This window comes from Melanotaenia boesemani, chromosome 8, assembly GCF_017639745.1.
Source record: "Melanotaenia boesemani isolate fMelBoe1 chromosome 8, fMelBoe1.pri, whole genome shotgun sequence".
NCBI lineage: Eukaryota > Metazoa > Chordata > Actinopteri > Atheriniformes > Melanotaeniidae > Melanotaenia > Melanotaenia boesemani.
Genome location: NC_055689.1, coordinates 15864109 through 15879498, shown reverse-complemented (window position 1 = coordinate 15879498; position 15390 = coordinate 15864109). Strand labels below are relative to the sequence as shown.

The window sequence follows — 15390 nt, the reverse complement described above, 5'->3', positions numbered from 1 at the left end:
GTACTCACCGGAAATGTACACTCTGTAGAACAGTACCTACAAAAAGTTACAGTCATATAGAATTAAATATTAATACCAACTCGTGTTTTAAGATTTTATTGATCAGATTTTATTATTTCCAAACATAATAAATAAACAGGACAGTACCACTGATCAGTTAGTCTGAGCTTTTCACAAGTCTGGTAACTCTGGCTCTGGTAAGTGATCAAAAACCCAGGAACTTCATTACACAGATATTGGTATGAGCTGGCAGACACACACCACCGCACATGTGCAGCTTCAAAACAAAGAAGCACAGCGGCTTCATTTGATCTGGCTTCTTCAGATGTGCCGCTTTCCTCGTTTCATCCCCTTGCCCGTCATCTCTTCCTGCGGGAACTTCAAACAGTGGCTCTGTTCAGGTCCAAGCAGAGCTGTTGACAAAGTCTGGGAGACAAAGAGGGAGGTTGAGGGTGAGGATGGAGTTGCAAACTGAGTGGCTTCCTTTGGTTGACCCCGACATTAGTGGCTGGCAACACCGTAAGCGGATGTGTGAATAAGGGACTGTGTGGGACCTGAGTTTGTCTTTTGAAACAATGCAAAGTAGATATGAAGGATAGTGTATGAGATGAGGGATGGGTGGAAATCTCTGGGATGGTATGGCATGGTGTGGTGTGGTTTTGTTTGGTTGGCTCTGCTGATGCAGACCATCCCCTCATCCCCTTGCTCCCCCAGCCTCTGTGAGAACCTTCATGAGAGGACTCTTTGTTCTGGGCCGGCAGGCGCACCAGTGAGTGAATGAGCAAGAGCAGCGGCGGTCTTCTTCAGTGGAGGCTGTTTGTTTACACCAGCCAGGCCCATCATACTTCATTAGCAGCCCAGCCCACCGATAACTTCTGATGTTCTAATCGACGTTGAGTGTGTAGCGGTACAGAAACCAAGAGCCTCAGCGGTTTTTCTCCCTGCCTTTTTCAGCCACTCATGGTACATTTATGCACACACAAACACAGTCATGGCCTCTGTAGTGAGGGTGGATGGTGGAACTGGTTGTTTCATCGTGGGCCAAGAGGCACAGGGAGGTGAGCTGACGTCAGTGGAGCAGCAACAGTCACAGAGAACTAGTTTTGCATCACAGAGATGTGAGAAACCTGCCGCCCAGACAAAACAAGACAGAGGGATTATTCAGTGGTGCCATCTTCTGACGACAATAATTAAACTTAAAAATGTAAATATAAGCAATGCACGTATGCAGTGTGATGTCCTGACTTGTCCTTGATGCAGTAAAAACATTTAATGCCACCAGTTCTAAGGGCCCACTTTTAAACTAATAAAAAACATGATCATAAAGGAGGAGCTGCCTGAATTTAATATATATAAATATAAATATATTAATCATGATGTAACACATTGCAACCTAAAACAATTATTATTATAATAAAGTTATGATTAATGGATTAAAATGTTGGTGAAACATTGCCAAACATAATTCTACTGTATAATGTCTTTACACTGTTGTATAGGATGATATGAAACCCAAAATAATAAATGTGATAAGAGGAAAACTAACCTTCACATTTAAAGTTAAAAAAGCAAATAACATTAAATGTTCAATAAACAATTAAAATAAATCAACCAACCTCCTGAATGGATCTCCCAAGCCTTTCATGACTTTTCACCACTTTCCTGAAAGAGGACCAAGTCCCCCATCATTTTGGATAAATTTACAATAATAAGAATTGGATTTAATGCCATCATCGCTCAAGTCCCACTAACAAAAGAAAAAGCTGACCTGTGTATTCTGCGAGCCAGGCTGATAGTGAAGTTTGCTGAGCAGTCTGGCTGATAAGTGGACGGCACTATGGTGTAAAAACCAGGAGGAAGAGAGCAGTCCAAACTGACGTCCTGTGTGTAACAGTGGGGGATGCAACTGGCCACAGGGTCCTCTTTCTTCATTATGGCCTGTATAGATCCCCCCTCTGGTACCTGGACACATTGTTAAAATCTGACTCATCATGTTCACATCTAGACTATTGAAGATGCTGAAACAATCAGCACAAATTTAATGGACACTGAATTCACACACGAACAGACTCAGGATGTACTGTGCTACAGAATGAGTTACGTCGATCAACTATGGCTACCGCGGACATTTTCTTTAATGTGTGACTGACCTTATAAATGTGGAAGCCAATAGGATGCAGATCAGTCTCAGGCCGGCTCTGGTGCAGAGCAATCTTGACATTCACTGCGGATGTCAATGCTGGTTCATCATTCAGTGTAAAAGGGAAGCAGGGATTCTGCCAGTGAGACAGGAAGTTCCTGCTTCCTCCGGCCGTGCTTCCCTCCACCCACGAGCCCCGGAAGTAACTGGTCTCCCATTCGCCATCTGTTGTCAGTGGCAGTGAAGGTGCTGAGCTTTTCAGGGCACTAAGGGTGACAATAACTTTCTGTCATGCATGAATAATAAAATCAGATATAAATTCTTCACATTAATACGCATGATGCAGGGAAAATCCACCTTCTGTACAACAGTGAAGGCTAACATGGAGGGAAGTTTATCTTCTTTAATTTTAAAGGTTAGTTTTTATTTAACATTATTTCTGTCAAGTCATTTCTACCTGAGGGCTGTGGAAGAGGAGGAAAAGACCCTGATGAGAAAGCGGGCCTCAGCTCCTGGCTGGTAGGTGCTGGGAATGACAAGGTAGTGTCCAGGCTCCAGCTGCCTGTGAAGGACCACCTCTCTCTCATAGGCATGGCAGTGCGTAGAAGCACAAGGAGGTTTATTTAACATCCGGCTCAGATTGAAACGCTTCTTCTCCACCTTATGAGAATTACTTGTAATTAAATAGATACGAAGCCAGTCATTGCAGCATTTGTTGAATGGAAATGACAGAACTTACCTTCCACATGTGTAGAGCAATGGCTTGGTAGTGCTGGTGCTTTATATTCTTGCTGTTGTCATGTGGCATTTGTGCGTATTTCTCTGCATTTGTCTGTTTGCGACGCTGCAGCAGAGACACTAGTACCTCTCCTCTCTCACAAACTTTCAGCCAAAACTTAGGGTTGCTACTGTAGCTGCTGCTGTTTCGACTACCGCCAGCAGAGTGCCCCTTCACCCACCGAGCAGCCAGCTGATGATGGTGTGTCAGGAGATTTCCTGTGAGAGAAATTAATAGGAAGAGAGTTGTAACAATAAAAACGTGCCAGCAAGTAAGTCCAAAGTTGACATTGAAAGTAGAAAAGCTCTTTAACTAAGTAAAAGAATAACCAGTATAAATGCTCCTCAAGTGTCCCTCTTCAGTGATGGGATAGCCCACTGTGATGTCATCAAAATGGGACAGAAACTCAGCCTCGTCCAGCCAGAATTCACCCTCAGCTAATCTGGATTGTAGGTCTGAGGTGCAAACAGGGTCAACAGAACTCCAACCAGCACCACTGCAGAGACAGAAAGATCATAATTTTGCATCAAATTACAAGGATGCAAACATAAATATGGTTTCATTTAAAAAAAAAAGCCTTCTAAAATCTTCTGTTTCCACAAAAACATTCAATACATTAAATTACAACCATTGAAAACTTAAACCTTTTGCATTTTTAAACCATTCACTTTGCTCCCATGAACTGTCATGAAAATGTTGGTGGGATGCAAAAGAAAAAACAAAAGTAAACACATTCATATGTTGCATTAAGTCCTAATGGGTTAATATACTGAGATCATTACGAGGAAGATCGATTTTAAATATTCAAATGTGTTTATCATTTTCAGTACTCTAAAATAGCATAACCACAGTACTGTAGAGAAGTTTAAAGTATATACAGCTCAGTTGTGTTTTTAAAAAAAAAAAATCCTTCAAAGAAAGCGAGTGCACAAAAAACACAGGTAAGCAAAGCCGACCTTCATAAATAACCTGGCAAGGATCATTTATCAAAATTTTGGAAAATTTATATTGACGAAATTAATCCGATGAAGGCCTGAAAATGTATTTAAGACTTGATGCTTTTTGTTATTTAAACAGCAAGAGTTGATTGTGTCAAGACTCTGTGACAATGACAAAAGCCTGTAAGCCCACAGCCTAACTATATTATAGCTTTGGAAACACCTTTGGAAAAAAGTGATTAGAAATTCAGCAATTTTAGTAACGAATCTTCATCAGTGATTATGCTTCCCTGCACCTGTGGTTCTGGTGCGAAGTGATCAAAAGGGAGCAGCAGTACTTCTCTGTTCATTTGGCTATTGAGAGTCAGAAGTAACTCACAGAAACATACATGAGCTGCGGGTGGCATCAACTCCTTCTCCTTTGTTTATAAATATAGACCTGATTTGGACACATATTGATGTAATAGCTAGAAAAATAGCTCATCATAAAGCCAGACTGAGTCAAGTTCAACTTCAACTAAATATTTTAGTTTTAAAATCTTATAATAGTTATAAAGGTGATAATACCATTATCATCATGTAATCAAACCACACCTCGCAACTTTTTCAAGCTAAATGTTTATATTTTCCAATTCATATGCCTAAAAGCTGGGTATGGGAATTGTTATAAGAAATAACACTTATAACAATAAATCTTGACAGCATACTTTTACCTCCATATCCAATCTCCTCCCCAACAGCATCGTCCCCAGGGGTTTCTGATCCTGAGCAGCCTCACTTCACTTCCTGACACCTTCTTCACGTCCAACCACTCCATCACAATCAATGCGTGGTACTGACCCACTTCACTGACACCTAAGTCAAGTAAGAATGTAAGCAGGTGATTTGGCACAGGATTACTCATTCTATTATCTACAGAGAAACACTTTTCTAACCTCCAGGGGTACTGTGAGTGGAGCAGCTCAGTGCACAGTCATCCTTCACAGCATACAGAAGGTTCAGGTCTAGCTTTTTTCTCCTCATCTGACCACTGTCCTGCTCTGTTTGCTGTCCCTCCTCTGAGCCCAAGTCCCCCAGGCTCCAGTGCTCTGCTAAACCACCAGTCAAATCCACCAGGGCCTCAGACACTTGCCCCGCCCATAGCTGCTCATAGGAACCATGGAACCTGGACAGGAAATGGGATTTACGAACTTTAGTAAACTTGTTGCTGGGAATGTACACAAGGTCAGAGGGGGGAAAAAGTCCTGCATCAAACTTCATGGTACATTTGGTTGAACTGTAAGATAAAATGGGGAAATTCCACAAGCAAGGCCACTTACTTGGCATAGGCCTTTTCCAACAAGGCTACCCAAAAGGCAGAGGGGGAGTGGCAGCGTGAGAAGCAGAGAGCAGAATTAATACAGGGCAGGCGGTCGTCAATGGTCACTTCTGTCCAGTGTCCCTGCTGCCAGAAGTGAAACTGAAAGGAGCCCCTGTACCTGCTGTCACCCCACTGGGGCTGACCTGGAGGCAGCACCTAAACACAACCCAAAGACACAGCAAGCACAAGATAAAGGGTGGCAGATCCAGCACATTCATTAGATAAATAAGAACACAGCTGTTTGTATACCTTGTTTAAAAGCTGTTGGTTCTTGATCAGAAAGGTGCACGCACACAGAAACCAGCAGTCTCCTAGCAGACCTTGCTTTGCATGAGCCAAGCTGATGTTGGTAGGGAAGAGAGCTGGCGACTGGCAGATGTCCTTCAGATATGAATTTATATAAATAAAGTTTAACCAAGTCATTCAGAGACAGCACTCAAAGAAAGAAAAAAACATTACCACTATAATGACGTTTACTGCTTTCATTACATCTACTATTTTCTTGGCACACAGCAATTATCTTTCATCATCCAATCAATCCGATGACATGGAAAATCTTTGAGCATACCTGTGACAGGTGACATAACCTAACAGCCCAAAAGAGCAAGGACAACTTGACAGTGTGTGAACCTTTGACCTTTACCACCACAAAACATTCAAGGAATTTACAGCGTTATTTCCAGCCTCCTCCTCCCCCTCCTCCCTTCAGCTCTCTAACCTGCGGGCGTTCCCACGTGACGTTTCCCTTCAGCCTGGTGATGGGCGTGGAGCAGTCAGAGAACAGGGATGTTTCTTCACAGGGAAAGTCCAGGTCCTCAAACAGAGCTGCACCTGATCCCTCAGCCTTGCCCTCCTCTTTCATGTCTCCAGCTGGGTCAGCAGATCAGCCAGCTGGGACCATCCTCACTGTATTTCTCACTTATATTACACATGAATAGAAACCACATGGAATTTGGTATATATGTCATTAAGAACACAAATATAGATTAAAAGATATAAAAAAGAAAGTATGCAGGAACTAGTTTCCATACAACATTTTTGTATAGAGGTGGTAATAATGTGGCTCTCGCCTATATTTCTCCATCTTACCTTGCATCTCTTTCAAGCATCTCTCCCCTCCGCTGCTGTCATTATTCAAAACAACCCAGCTAACACAGTTAGCTTCAGCTAGCGCTAGTTAGCCCTGCGCTAACCGGTACACTAGCATCTTGCTATCATGGTTTCAGATCTATAACCGCAGCGACCTTTTATCAGCATGGCACATTTCGCTATGAGTCGCAGTCACACCCCATCTAGACACGCCATATTGCAGAGAAAACAGAGGACGCAAAGCGTCTTCCGCCTGGACAACTAGCAGGTCATTCATACAGAGAATCCTTCCTGTGGTGTTTGGCACTGCCGCCTACTGTTAGTGTACTGAATTACACACCGTGGTGGGTTCGGTTGAACGCATAGAAAGTTTAGTGCCCATGTAACTAATGTATAGATAGCTTGCAATCAGATATTAGATTTTTTTTTAAACTATAATTTGATTAAATTACGTTTTTAAAAGTGTAATTAATTCATAGTTACACTGTCAATGATAACAATAGTCTTATTTTGCACTAAGTACTATAAACAGTAACCACACAGTACAAGTGAATGTTTAAGCTTGTTTTTGCAAATAAAATTTTATTTAAAAAATTTGGAATATTCTGAATGTTTTTTTTTTTTTTTTTTTTTTTACTAATAATAAGGATACACTGCTGATAAAAGTAATTTTCCTCCTTTAAGTTTCCTGCTTTTTAATGGCAACTTAACAAATTCGTCTTTTCGCAATATGTTTCATAGAGTCTGTTTTTCTTTTTTCATAGAAAATTTTGAATTACAACATTTAGGAACCACATGAAACAGTTTGTTGGTAAGCTAGTTTCCATAAGGATATTTGCAAGAAGAAGAAAAATAATTAATTGATTGATTCATTAATTTCCTTCCTTCCTTCCTTCCTTCCTTCCTTCCTTCCTTCCTTCCTTCCTTCACTTATTTTCCTGGTTATTGGAAATTTTATTAGAATTGCTACAAAATTTTGGTGTGAGGTGCAATATTCACAGTATTTTATTAAGCCTAAACTTTTATGAAGCCAGGTGCATTGCCTTAATTGCAAATAGCCAAATAAAATAACTAGTTAATCATTTTTCGTTTGGATTTAGAAACTGATCACATTTGAAAGTAATCCAACCCAGCCATGTCCTGTTGTAGATGCCACTTTCACAAAAGCAGCAATCTAAAACGTGCTGTCAAAGAAAACCTTGTCCAGTCAGGGAAGTTTTAACACCAGAGAGCACAGAAAAGCACAGACTAAATAACCCTAGTATTAAAACCTGTAAAAGTTTACCTTATTTTAGGACTGTTGTGTTTGCGGGGAGGATCTACATAATAGAGATGTGGTGTATATTTACTCAGGAGAAGGAACTCATAATGTTACAGTATTTCTTTAAAAAAAAAAAAAAAAAAAATATATATATATATATATATATATATAGTAATTATTTATCATTTAAAAATTAAAGCTTGTCTTCAGGTCTTGTTTTAAAGTAATTTTTCTTGATCCCCTGTAATCCGTTTCCTTTCTTTTAGATGTAAATCACAAGAAATGTCTTCGCTGCCTATTTTGATTTTAGGCGCTGCATCAGTTTACTTCAGGGTAAATTATCATACATGGATGTACATTAATGATCATCTTCTGTCTTGTCTTTTAAAATGAATGAATGAACCAAAGGCGTGTTAGAAAAATACATCTTTATTAACTGAACTGAAACATACAAAATAAGAAAACAATGTATTGATTCCCTTTGAAATGATACAGTATTTTTGTCTTGTATCTGTTGACGTCCTGATGATCTCAGTGAATGAAGACACCACTCAAAGTTTTCTGTTAAGTAAGACAAACGAGAAATTAGATAAAGCCACATGCTGAATCTTGCCGTTATTGTACTGTTTGATATTTAAATACAGATTTCTTACTTCTGCAAATACACTACAGCTTTTTTCACCCAAGGTTTGTCGGCATTAGTACAGGCAAATTTTCCTTTCAGTAACTGGAAACTGTAATGAGAATAAAGTCGACACGTTAATACAACAGCCATGCTGGCACTTGATACGTTTATTTTTCTTTTTACTTTTTTACTAACATGTGAATTCAGATGAGTACTTTGTACTTACATCACTGCCTTAATGTTGCAGTAACCTGTGACTTCTTGGATTGTGTAGTTCTTTAGATGTTTAAACCCGATTGGAGATTCATGGTATTCTGTGCAGCAAGGCATCAAAGCAACTTTAAAGAAAAGAATCATATAAAGCATATAAATAAACATAAGCCAAGGAACAAATTAAATATCCCACTTCAATGTGAAAAAATACAAGAAATTACATGCTGATCAAGTTAAAATATTCCTGAATACATCATCATGAATTTATACTTACAGCTACTATTCGCTGTCATCAGCAGCACAAGCAGCGCGGAGAAGTATAAAGCCAGCTTTGCCATCTTCTTCTGCAGGTAGTCAGACTTCTGTTCAGGAATCTCAGTTGGGATGAGCAGATAAAGTCTGTCGATGGCAGTGAGATTTAAATACTCTGTGACTTTGTATGGAACGGTCCAACCACAGACCAGGGAGATGGCTGGAAACACCCATGCTATATTGTATTTAGGTCAGGCGGGAAGTATGACGTGAAGTGTACTTTACCCACATAATAGTTCAAAATCCCCTCTGCAGGGTTAAAACACAGGAATTAACACAGCTCATTTTATCATGATGATGTAATGACAAGCTAATGATAATTGTTGAGGAATAGATAGGGCTTAGGATTTTTTGGAAAATGATTATTTCTTTAATTCTTTATAAATATTATGAGGAAACATGTGTATTCAGATACTCGAATCAACTATAAATGTTTTTTTTTATGAACATGATCAATTTACTACTAAGTTTTTTTGATCTTCTCCACTTTAACTGAAAAATGAGCAAGTGTTTTTTATGCAAACAGTACGTGGTTACTTATTAACATACAATGGATTTTAAAAACAAACAATCCTTTGTATGATGTGGTAAATAGGCTTTATTTCCACCAACATTATGATGCTTTTTAAACGCATCAGTAATTTACATCCTTACAATATTGACAGTATAAAGAGACATTTAACTTTCAATACTTTATTTGCTGCCACTGTTACACCAACATTTTATAACAAAACCTTTATCAATCAGATAGACGTTGATATATTTATAGCTTAATGTAATATTACTGTATGGTATTTGAATACGTTACTGTAAGTAAGGCTTTAAGAAAAACCTGTAAATAGGACACACAGTGTACAACAAACCAAACATCATGAAACACATCCTGGTAACTTTGTGGTAGAATAGAGCAAACACATTGTCTGAAATCATGACCAAAAACCCTTCTTCATCTTATCAACTGTCCTCACATGCACGTTTTCCTGTACACTCATTTTATTATTTACCCTTAGGATAAGTAATGGCAGCACATACATGTTACCATTACTGCTAAGGGAAACTTAATGAATGGAAAGCTGAAGTCAGCTCAGACATCCAGTGAAAAGTGACATGTTCTCTATTTGTAAGAGGAAGTAATTCGCCCAACAAGTACATTAAAGGTCTTAAAAATCCAAGTTCTCAACTTATTAGGAGGGGAAAGATCCTAAAGTAAGTTATCCACAATGTTTTGAGACATTTAGGTTCTTCCATGCGGCAGATTTATGTTCTCTTTTTCTTTTACCCTTCTGATTTTTTCACTGGTTTTGAAAAGCCAACTAAAATAAAGGAATCTGATCATAAATGGACTCCTTTTGTCTTGTGACCACAGAAACATAAAATTGTTTCGATCTTCATGTAGTATCAGATAAAGATCTGGATCAAATATCTGGAAAAGCAAATTCTGGGATAAAGTAAGACATTCATACTCAGGGCCAGATCTGTCATCGATTTTTGGAAATAAAAAGTTGACTTATGATGTTGGTGCCCTGCAACCAAGAACGAAGGCAGCAGGAAATCAGAAATTTTTGATATCACTCAAACACGGTGTGGTTTTGGTGGAAAGTCTATGATACACGCTTAGACTTTAACATGACCTATTTCAGTGGTCTAAATGCACTTTTTCACTTTGATGCACAGGTCTTGAGTTTAAAGTAAGTGTTCCTTTGACCTAGAAAAGAACTTCTGTGCAACCATAAACCAACCCACAACAAGATGGTGCATGGAGGTCTTTAGAGTCATAATTTCTTTTTCCCCCAACCTCTCTTCTGCCTGCTTTCAAATGTCAGCTTATTTTTAATTAGCTAGTTATGTTATAACCTTTATATTTCATATGTGGGAAGGAGGAGCCACGCCTCATAAATTCCCATGCTGTGCTTGTTATACAGGATTCTTACACAATGGCGCAACCTAAAACAAATAAAATGACTTATGTGTTCAGCTAATTTTGTTTTAGTCATATATATAGAATCATAGATTACAAAGCAGAGGCCAGTGCTTTTCTGAAAACATAAAAATGTTGCATTTTGGTCACAACGAATATATCTACCTCATCATAAATCCAAGCAGAACTAATATAGTCTTTATTTAAGAATATTTTTTTAATCATTTCTTAGTTTGAGTCATTAAAATGTGGGAAATTGATCTTTTTTAACAGATTATTTGGACAAAAACACTAGAACCAAGTCTCTTATATATATTCTTTTTTTCTTATATGAAACAAGGCAGCAGAATAACCTTAACCTAAGGTCAGCCAGGCAAGAGACTTTGAGTAAATATTACTCATCCTGAAACTTTTTTTGTTTTTTTTTCATTTGTGCTGTCATGTGAATTTATTCTTCACCTGTAGGACATATGCTGGTGAAGAAAAAACAAATATTTCTAAACATCTTAACAAATCTCAAATTTTATGTTTCCTTTACTATAAATCCAAAGTGTTCAAACAGACCTTGTGGTTGCAGAGATATCATCATTTTATTATGGTTATACAGTTTTCTTAAACTACACTGCTGCAACAAAACAGACAAATGTGACACTGGAATTAATTAATTAAAATGTCACTATTTTAATTGGTGGGCGTCCAGTTTCTATAATTGTAAAGCATGTACACAGAATCTTCTTCTTTCTTAGCTGTGAGCACTTTTAAACCACTGCCTGGTTTGAAATAAGCTGCCTTATTTAAAGATTCATTCCAGTGTGAAGAGATTTCATTTGGTGATTTTATTTCTTTTGAAAATCTTAGTTTTAATTTAAGGGGTGTTTCTAAAATCTTATTTCTAATCATTTACAGACGCCCAGGATACTGTGCAAATTTTATTGATCAATTTTCTGAATTATCGTCGGTTAGCTCTACTGATTTTAACCATTTTATCTTAACTGGAGATTTTAACATTCACATAAATAACATGGTGGATGGTAATGTCAAGCAATTTTCTTCCATACTGGACATGTTTGGTTTGTGGCAACATGTAAAGGAACCGACCCACATTCGAGGTCACATTCTGGACCTGGTTATTTCAAGCTGCTCCTTTGGTTAGGAAGAGGTACAATAATAAAAGAACAAGTGCTAAGTTTGTGGAAGGCATAGCTATGTTACCAGTACAGTTTATGGTTACCAACAACCAGTGCAGAGTCAGTTAAAGGACCCCTGGATCATTTCAATCTGAAAATCTTGAATGTAATGGATGCTGTTGTACCGATAAGAATCAAGAGCACCTTGAGCAAACAGAAAACACCATGGAGAAACACCACTATGATCACAAGCCTAAAAAGAGAGTGCAGGAAAACTGAGCGGAAATGGTGGAAAAATTAAACTTCAAATTCACTATGAGCTGTACAAACAAAGCCTGCGAAACTATAACAATGGGCTGTGCAAGGCCAGAGAGCTGCATTTATCTGAAATGATTAACGAGAACGTCAACAATCCTCACACTCTGTTTGCTATGATTGAAAACCTGACAAATCCTCCTATACAGCTCCTTTCCACTGAAAAATGCAACCAATTTGCCAACTTTTTTAGCCAAAAAATTAAAACAATTAGGCAAAATATTAATTCCTCACAGTCAAACAAGAAAGCTAGTCTGTGTCTAAAACCCGGAAATATTTCTGATGTTATGTCGCAATTTAAAATGGTCAGTTTTAAAATCCTACAAGAAATAGTTTGGCATTTGAAATCAACAACATGCACTCCAGACATGATACCATCTGACTTTTTAAAAACTGTTTTTATCTCAGCAGAAAGGGATCTCTTATTTATAGTTAACAGCTCACCGGCATCAGGCAGTGAGAGCTGCCATTAAGCCTCTATAATGAACAACTATAGACCTGTCTCAAACTTTTCTTTTATTTTCAAGATTATTGAGAAAGTTGTATTTCACTAGCTTAATGACTTTTTAAATTAAAGCGTAAATCTTGATAAATTTCAATCTGGCTTTTGACCTCATCGCAGCACTGAAACCGTTCTGATCAAAGTGTTAAGTGACATTAGGTTGAATACTGATTCTGTAAGTATCAGTTCTGCTTCTGCTGGATCTCAGTGCTGCGTTTGATACTATAGATCACAGAATCCTGTTGCACAGGCTGGGTTGGACTTTCTGGTTCAGGTCCTATTGGCAGCTATGAATCTGAGCAAGTGGCCATCATTTGTGGAGTCCCCCTGGACTCAGTCCTTGGACCGTTTCTGTTCAACTTTAGCATTAATTATCACAGTTATGCAGATGATACACAACTTTATGTGTCTCTGTCATCAGACAACTGCAGCCCAATAGACTTATTGTATTAGTGTCTGGAGCAAATAAACACCTGGATGAGGGAGAATTTTCTACAATTAAATGAAGACAAAACTGTAATTATACTCAGGATTTCCATCAGGATACAGTAAGCCACCCACTGAAGTTTGGATTATTGGATTTTTCTGCCTGACCGGAGCTACCACTAATTCTCCTCCCAGAGATCAGAATACGTGGAACCACTTGTTCTGACTGCTCAACCACCTGTGAATAATAAGACTTGCACGTCTGCTATTTGGGTCCTTACTTTCACTTTCTCTGACGGCTAGACCCTAGCCGTGACACAGCATTTGTAAACACCTGGAGACTCGGACTCTTAAAATCTACGACCAAGTTTGTAACCTTAGAGTGTTGATAGACTCAGATTTTTCAGCCACATCAAAGCTGTCCCTAACTCAGCTTTTTACCAGCTCAGAAACCTCAACAGAATTAAGTTTAGTGTCCCAGAAAGACCAAGAGAAACTCATCAATGTATTCATCTCCAGTAGGCTGGAATCCTGTGATGATCTTCAACAGGACATCCTGAAAAGAGCATATAAACCTCTGCAGCTCATCCAAAACGCTGCTGCTAGAGTTTTAACCAGGACTAGAAGCTCTGAACACATCACACCAGTTTTAAAATCTTTACACTGGCTTCCAGTCAGTCACAGAATAGATTTTAAGACCTTTCTGATTGTTTACAAATTCTAGAACAGTTTAAGCTGTGTGATATGTTCAGAGAATATAAACCTAGCAGAGCTCTTAGATCCAAAGACTCTGGTGAACTAGTTCAGACCAGAATCCAGAATAAACATGGAGAAGCAGCATTTAGCTGTTATTCTGCAAACAAGTGGAACAAACTGCCAGTGGAGATTAAACTTTCACCAAATGTAGACATTTTTACATCCAGGTTAAAAACATTTCTTTTCTAATGCGCCTATGCATGAATTCTTCACTGAAACTTTTTAACTTACCTTGCGTTTAATCATTTTAATGTAATTTATGATTTTATTGTGATTCTTGCTATCTGTTGCTGCATGTGTGATATTTCCATCCCCTCCCTTCTTTTTGCTGTGGGCAGAGCTTTTGTTGCTTTCCTGTGTCATATATAAGGCTGCTGCACTCAGCAGTTCATCAGCACAGCTTCTCTGACTCCACCTGACAACAAGAAAGACAGTAGCTCAGATCAGCACCACTGGCTCGGAGGAAAACATGGTGTCAATCAAAGTCACGGTGATGACGATCACACTCATTACTGTTTGTGTGCTGGCCACAAAAACAACTGCAAGTATGTACTTGTTTGCATTCTTTGTTTCTCTTATTCTCATATTGTCTTGCTTGAAAACGACTGCACTCATAAGTAGTTCTTCTATCTGTGACATTAACATGCATCACTCTTACAAAATTTTTTTTTATGTAATTTTTTTTCTATCAGGTTATCCTGGATGCTGTAACAATTACATGAGAGGCAAAATACCCTTTGCAATTATCAAGGGGTACTCTGTGCAGTCTGATACAGAGATGTGTCACATCAATGCCATCATGTGAGTAACATTAAAATTATGTTTATATTCTACTTCTCAGATTCATGATTATTTGTAATAGAGGTAATAATATGCATATGCCTTTTTAAAATTTGTTCACTTATTCCTCTACAGTTTCCTCACAAAAAAGGGTAAAGCCTGCGCTAATCCCGCTTGGGACTGGGTGATGGACTATATTGACCGTTTAAGGTGAGATTTCTTTGTCAGAAACGTAACAAACTATCTCATTCTGCAAGCAAACTGCAAGAGCAGAAACTCATCTCAGTCAACTGTCGTTGCAGGTCTAAAGCACGAAAATTCCACCAGAAATCACTATCTCAGATATAAAGGTGGCGGACAGCGAAGTTCCTGTGTTGATCTGAGGAGAGGCAGCAGAGCACAGCTACCACAAGCATGTTTTCTATCTCAGCTTTACCTGTTATCCAGTAACAGAGGAGGTGTCACTGTTTTATAGCTCAGCTGAGCCTCAGCTTGGCAAGTATGAAGGCAATAAAAAAGAAAAAAAAATAATACTTTTCTTAAGCTATGTAAATATTAGCTCGGTTGTAAGAGCCCTGTTATGTTTATTTTCTATATTCTTTTTATGTAAGATTTGAATGTAAAACTATTAAAGGTGTTATTAATGGTGCAAAAAATAAAATAAATAAAAGTGTTCATTCTAGTTTTGTGTCTATATTGAAATATAAAATACCTGGCAGGTGACATCTACATGAAAACAATCTTTGAGTGTGTTTAGATATTACACAATATGGGAATTACTACATGCATTCCAGGAGTGTAGTAACTGTATCTGACTTCCTTATCAATCTGGTTATGGAAAGAAGAAGAA

At 38.3% G+C, this 15390-nt stretch overlaps 3 protein-coding genes across 4 annotated transcripts; 1 reads left to right on the top strand and 2 right to left on the bottom strand.

The window, feature by feature from the left end:
- Nucleotides 1-86: 86 nt before the first annotated feature.
- On the bottom strand, nucleotides 87-6617 carry capn10 (calpain 10). Of its 2 annotated transcripts, XM_041992478.1 has the most exons (13): nucleotides 6306-6617; nucleotides 5935-6134; nucleotides 5466-5597; nucleotides 5176-5372; nucleotides 4792-5021; nucleotides 4570-4711; nucleotides 3248-3414; nucleotides 2880-3136; nucleotides 2598-2800; nucleotides 2151-2406; nucleotides 1769-1962; nucleotides 1617-1662; nucleotides 87-1127 (listed from the first exon to the last, which is right to left on the bottom strand). In XM_041992478.1, the coding sequence occupies exons 2-13, from the start codon at nucleotides 6076-6078 to the stop codon at nucleotides 1098-1100; spliced, it is 1998 nt and encodes a 665-aa protein (XP_041848412.1). In that variant the 5' UTR covers nucleotides 6079-6134; nucleotides 6306-6617; the 3' UTR covers nucleotides 87-1097. The 2 variants fall into 2 exon arrangements, with proteins under 2 accessions (XP_041848412.1, XP_041848413.1); XM_041992479.1 differs by lacking the exon at nucleotides 6306-6617 and having other exon boundaries at nucleotides 5935-6291.
- A 1366-nt stretch (nucleotides 6618-7983) lies between these two features.
- On the bottom strand, nucleotides 7984-8846 carry ccl20a.4 (chemokine (C-C motif) ligand 20a, duplicate 4). Its single transcript, XM_041992481.1, has 4 exons — nucleotides 8679-8846; nucleotides 8418-8529; nucleotides 8220-8300; nucleotides 7984-8127 (listed from the first exon to the last, which is right to left on the bottom strand). Exons 1-4 carry the CDS (start codon nucleotides 8740-8742, stop codon nucleotides 8118-8120), a joined length of 267 nt encoding a protein of 88 aa, XP_041848415.1. The 5' UTR covers nucleotides 8743-8846; the 3' UTR covers nucleotides 7984-8117.
- A 5311-nt stretch (nucleotides 8847-14157) lies between these two features.
- On the top strand, nucleotides 14158-15215 carry ccl20a.3 (chemokine (C-C motif) ligand 20a, duplicate 3). Its single transcript, XM_041992480.1, has 4 exons — nucleotides 14158-14305; nucleotides 14453-14561; nucleotides 14676-14750; nucleotides 14843-15215. The coding sequence occupies exons 1-4, from the start codon at nucleotides 14230-14232 to the stop codon at nucleotides 14886-14888; spliced, it is 306 nt and encodes a 101-aa protein (XP_041848414.1). The 5' UTR covers nucleotides 14158-14229; the 3' UTR covers nucleotides 14889-15215.
- Nucleotides 15216-15390: the final 175 nt, after the last annotated feature.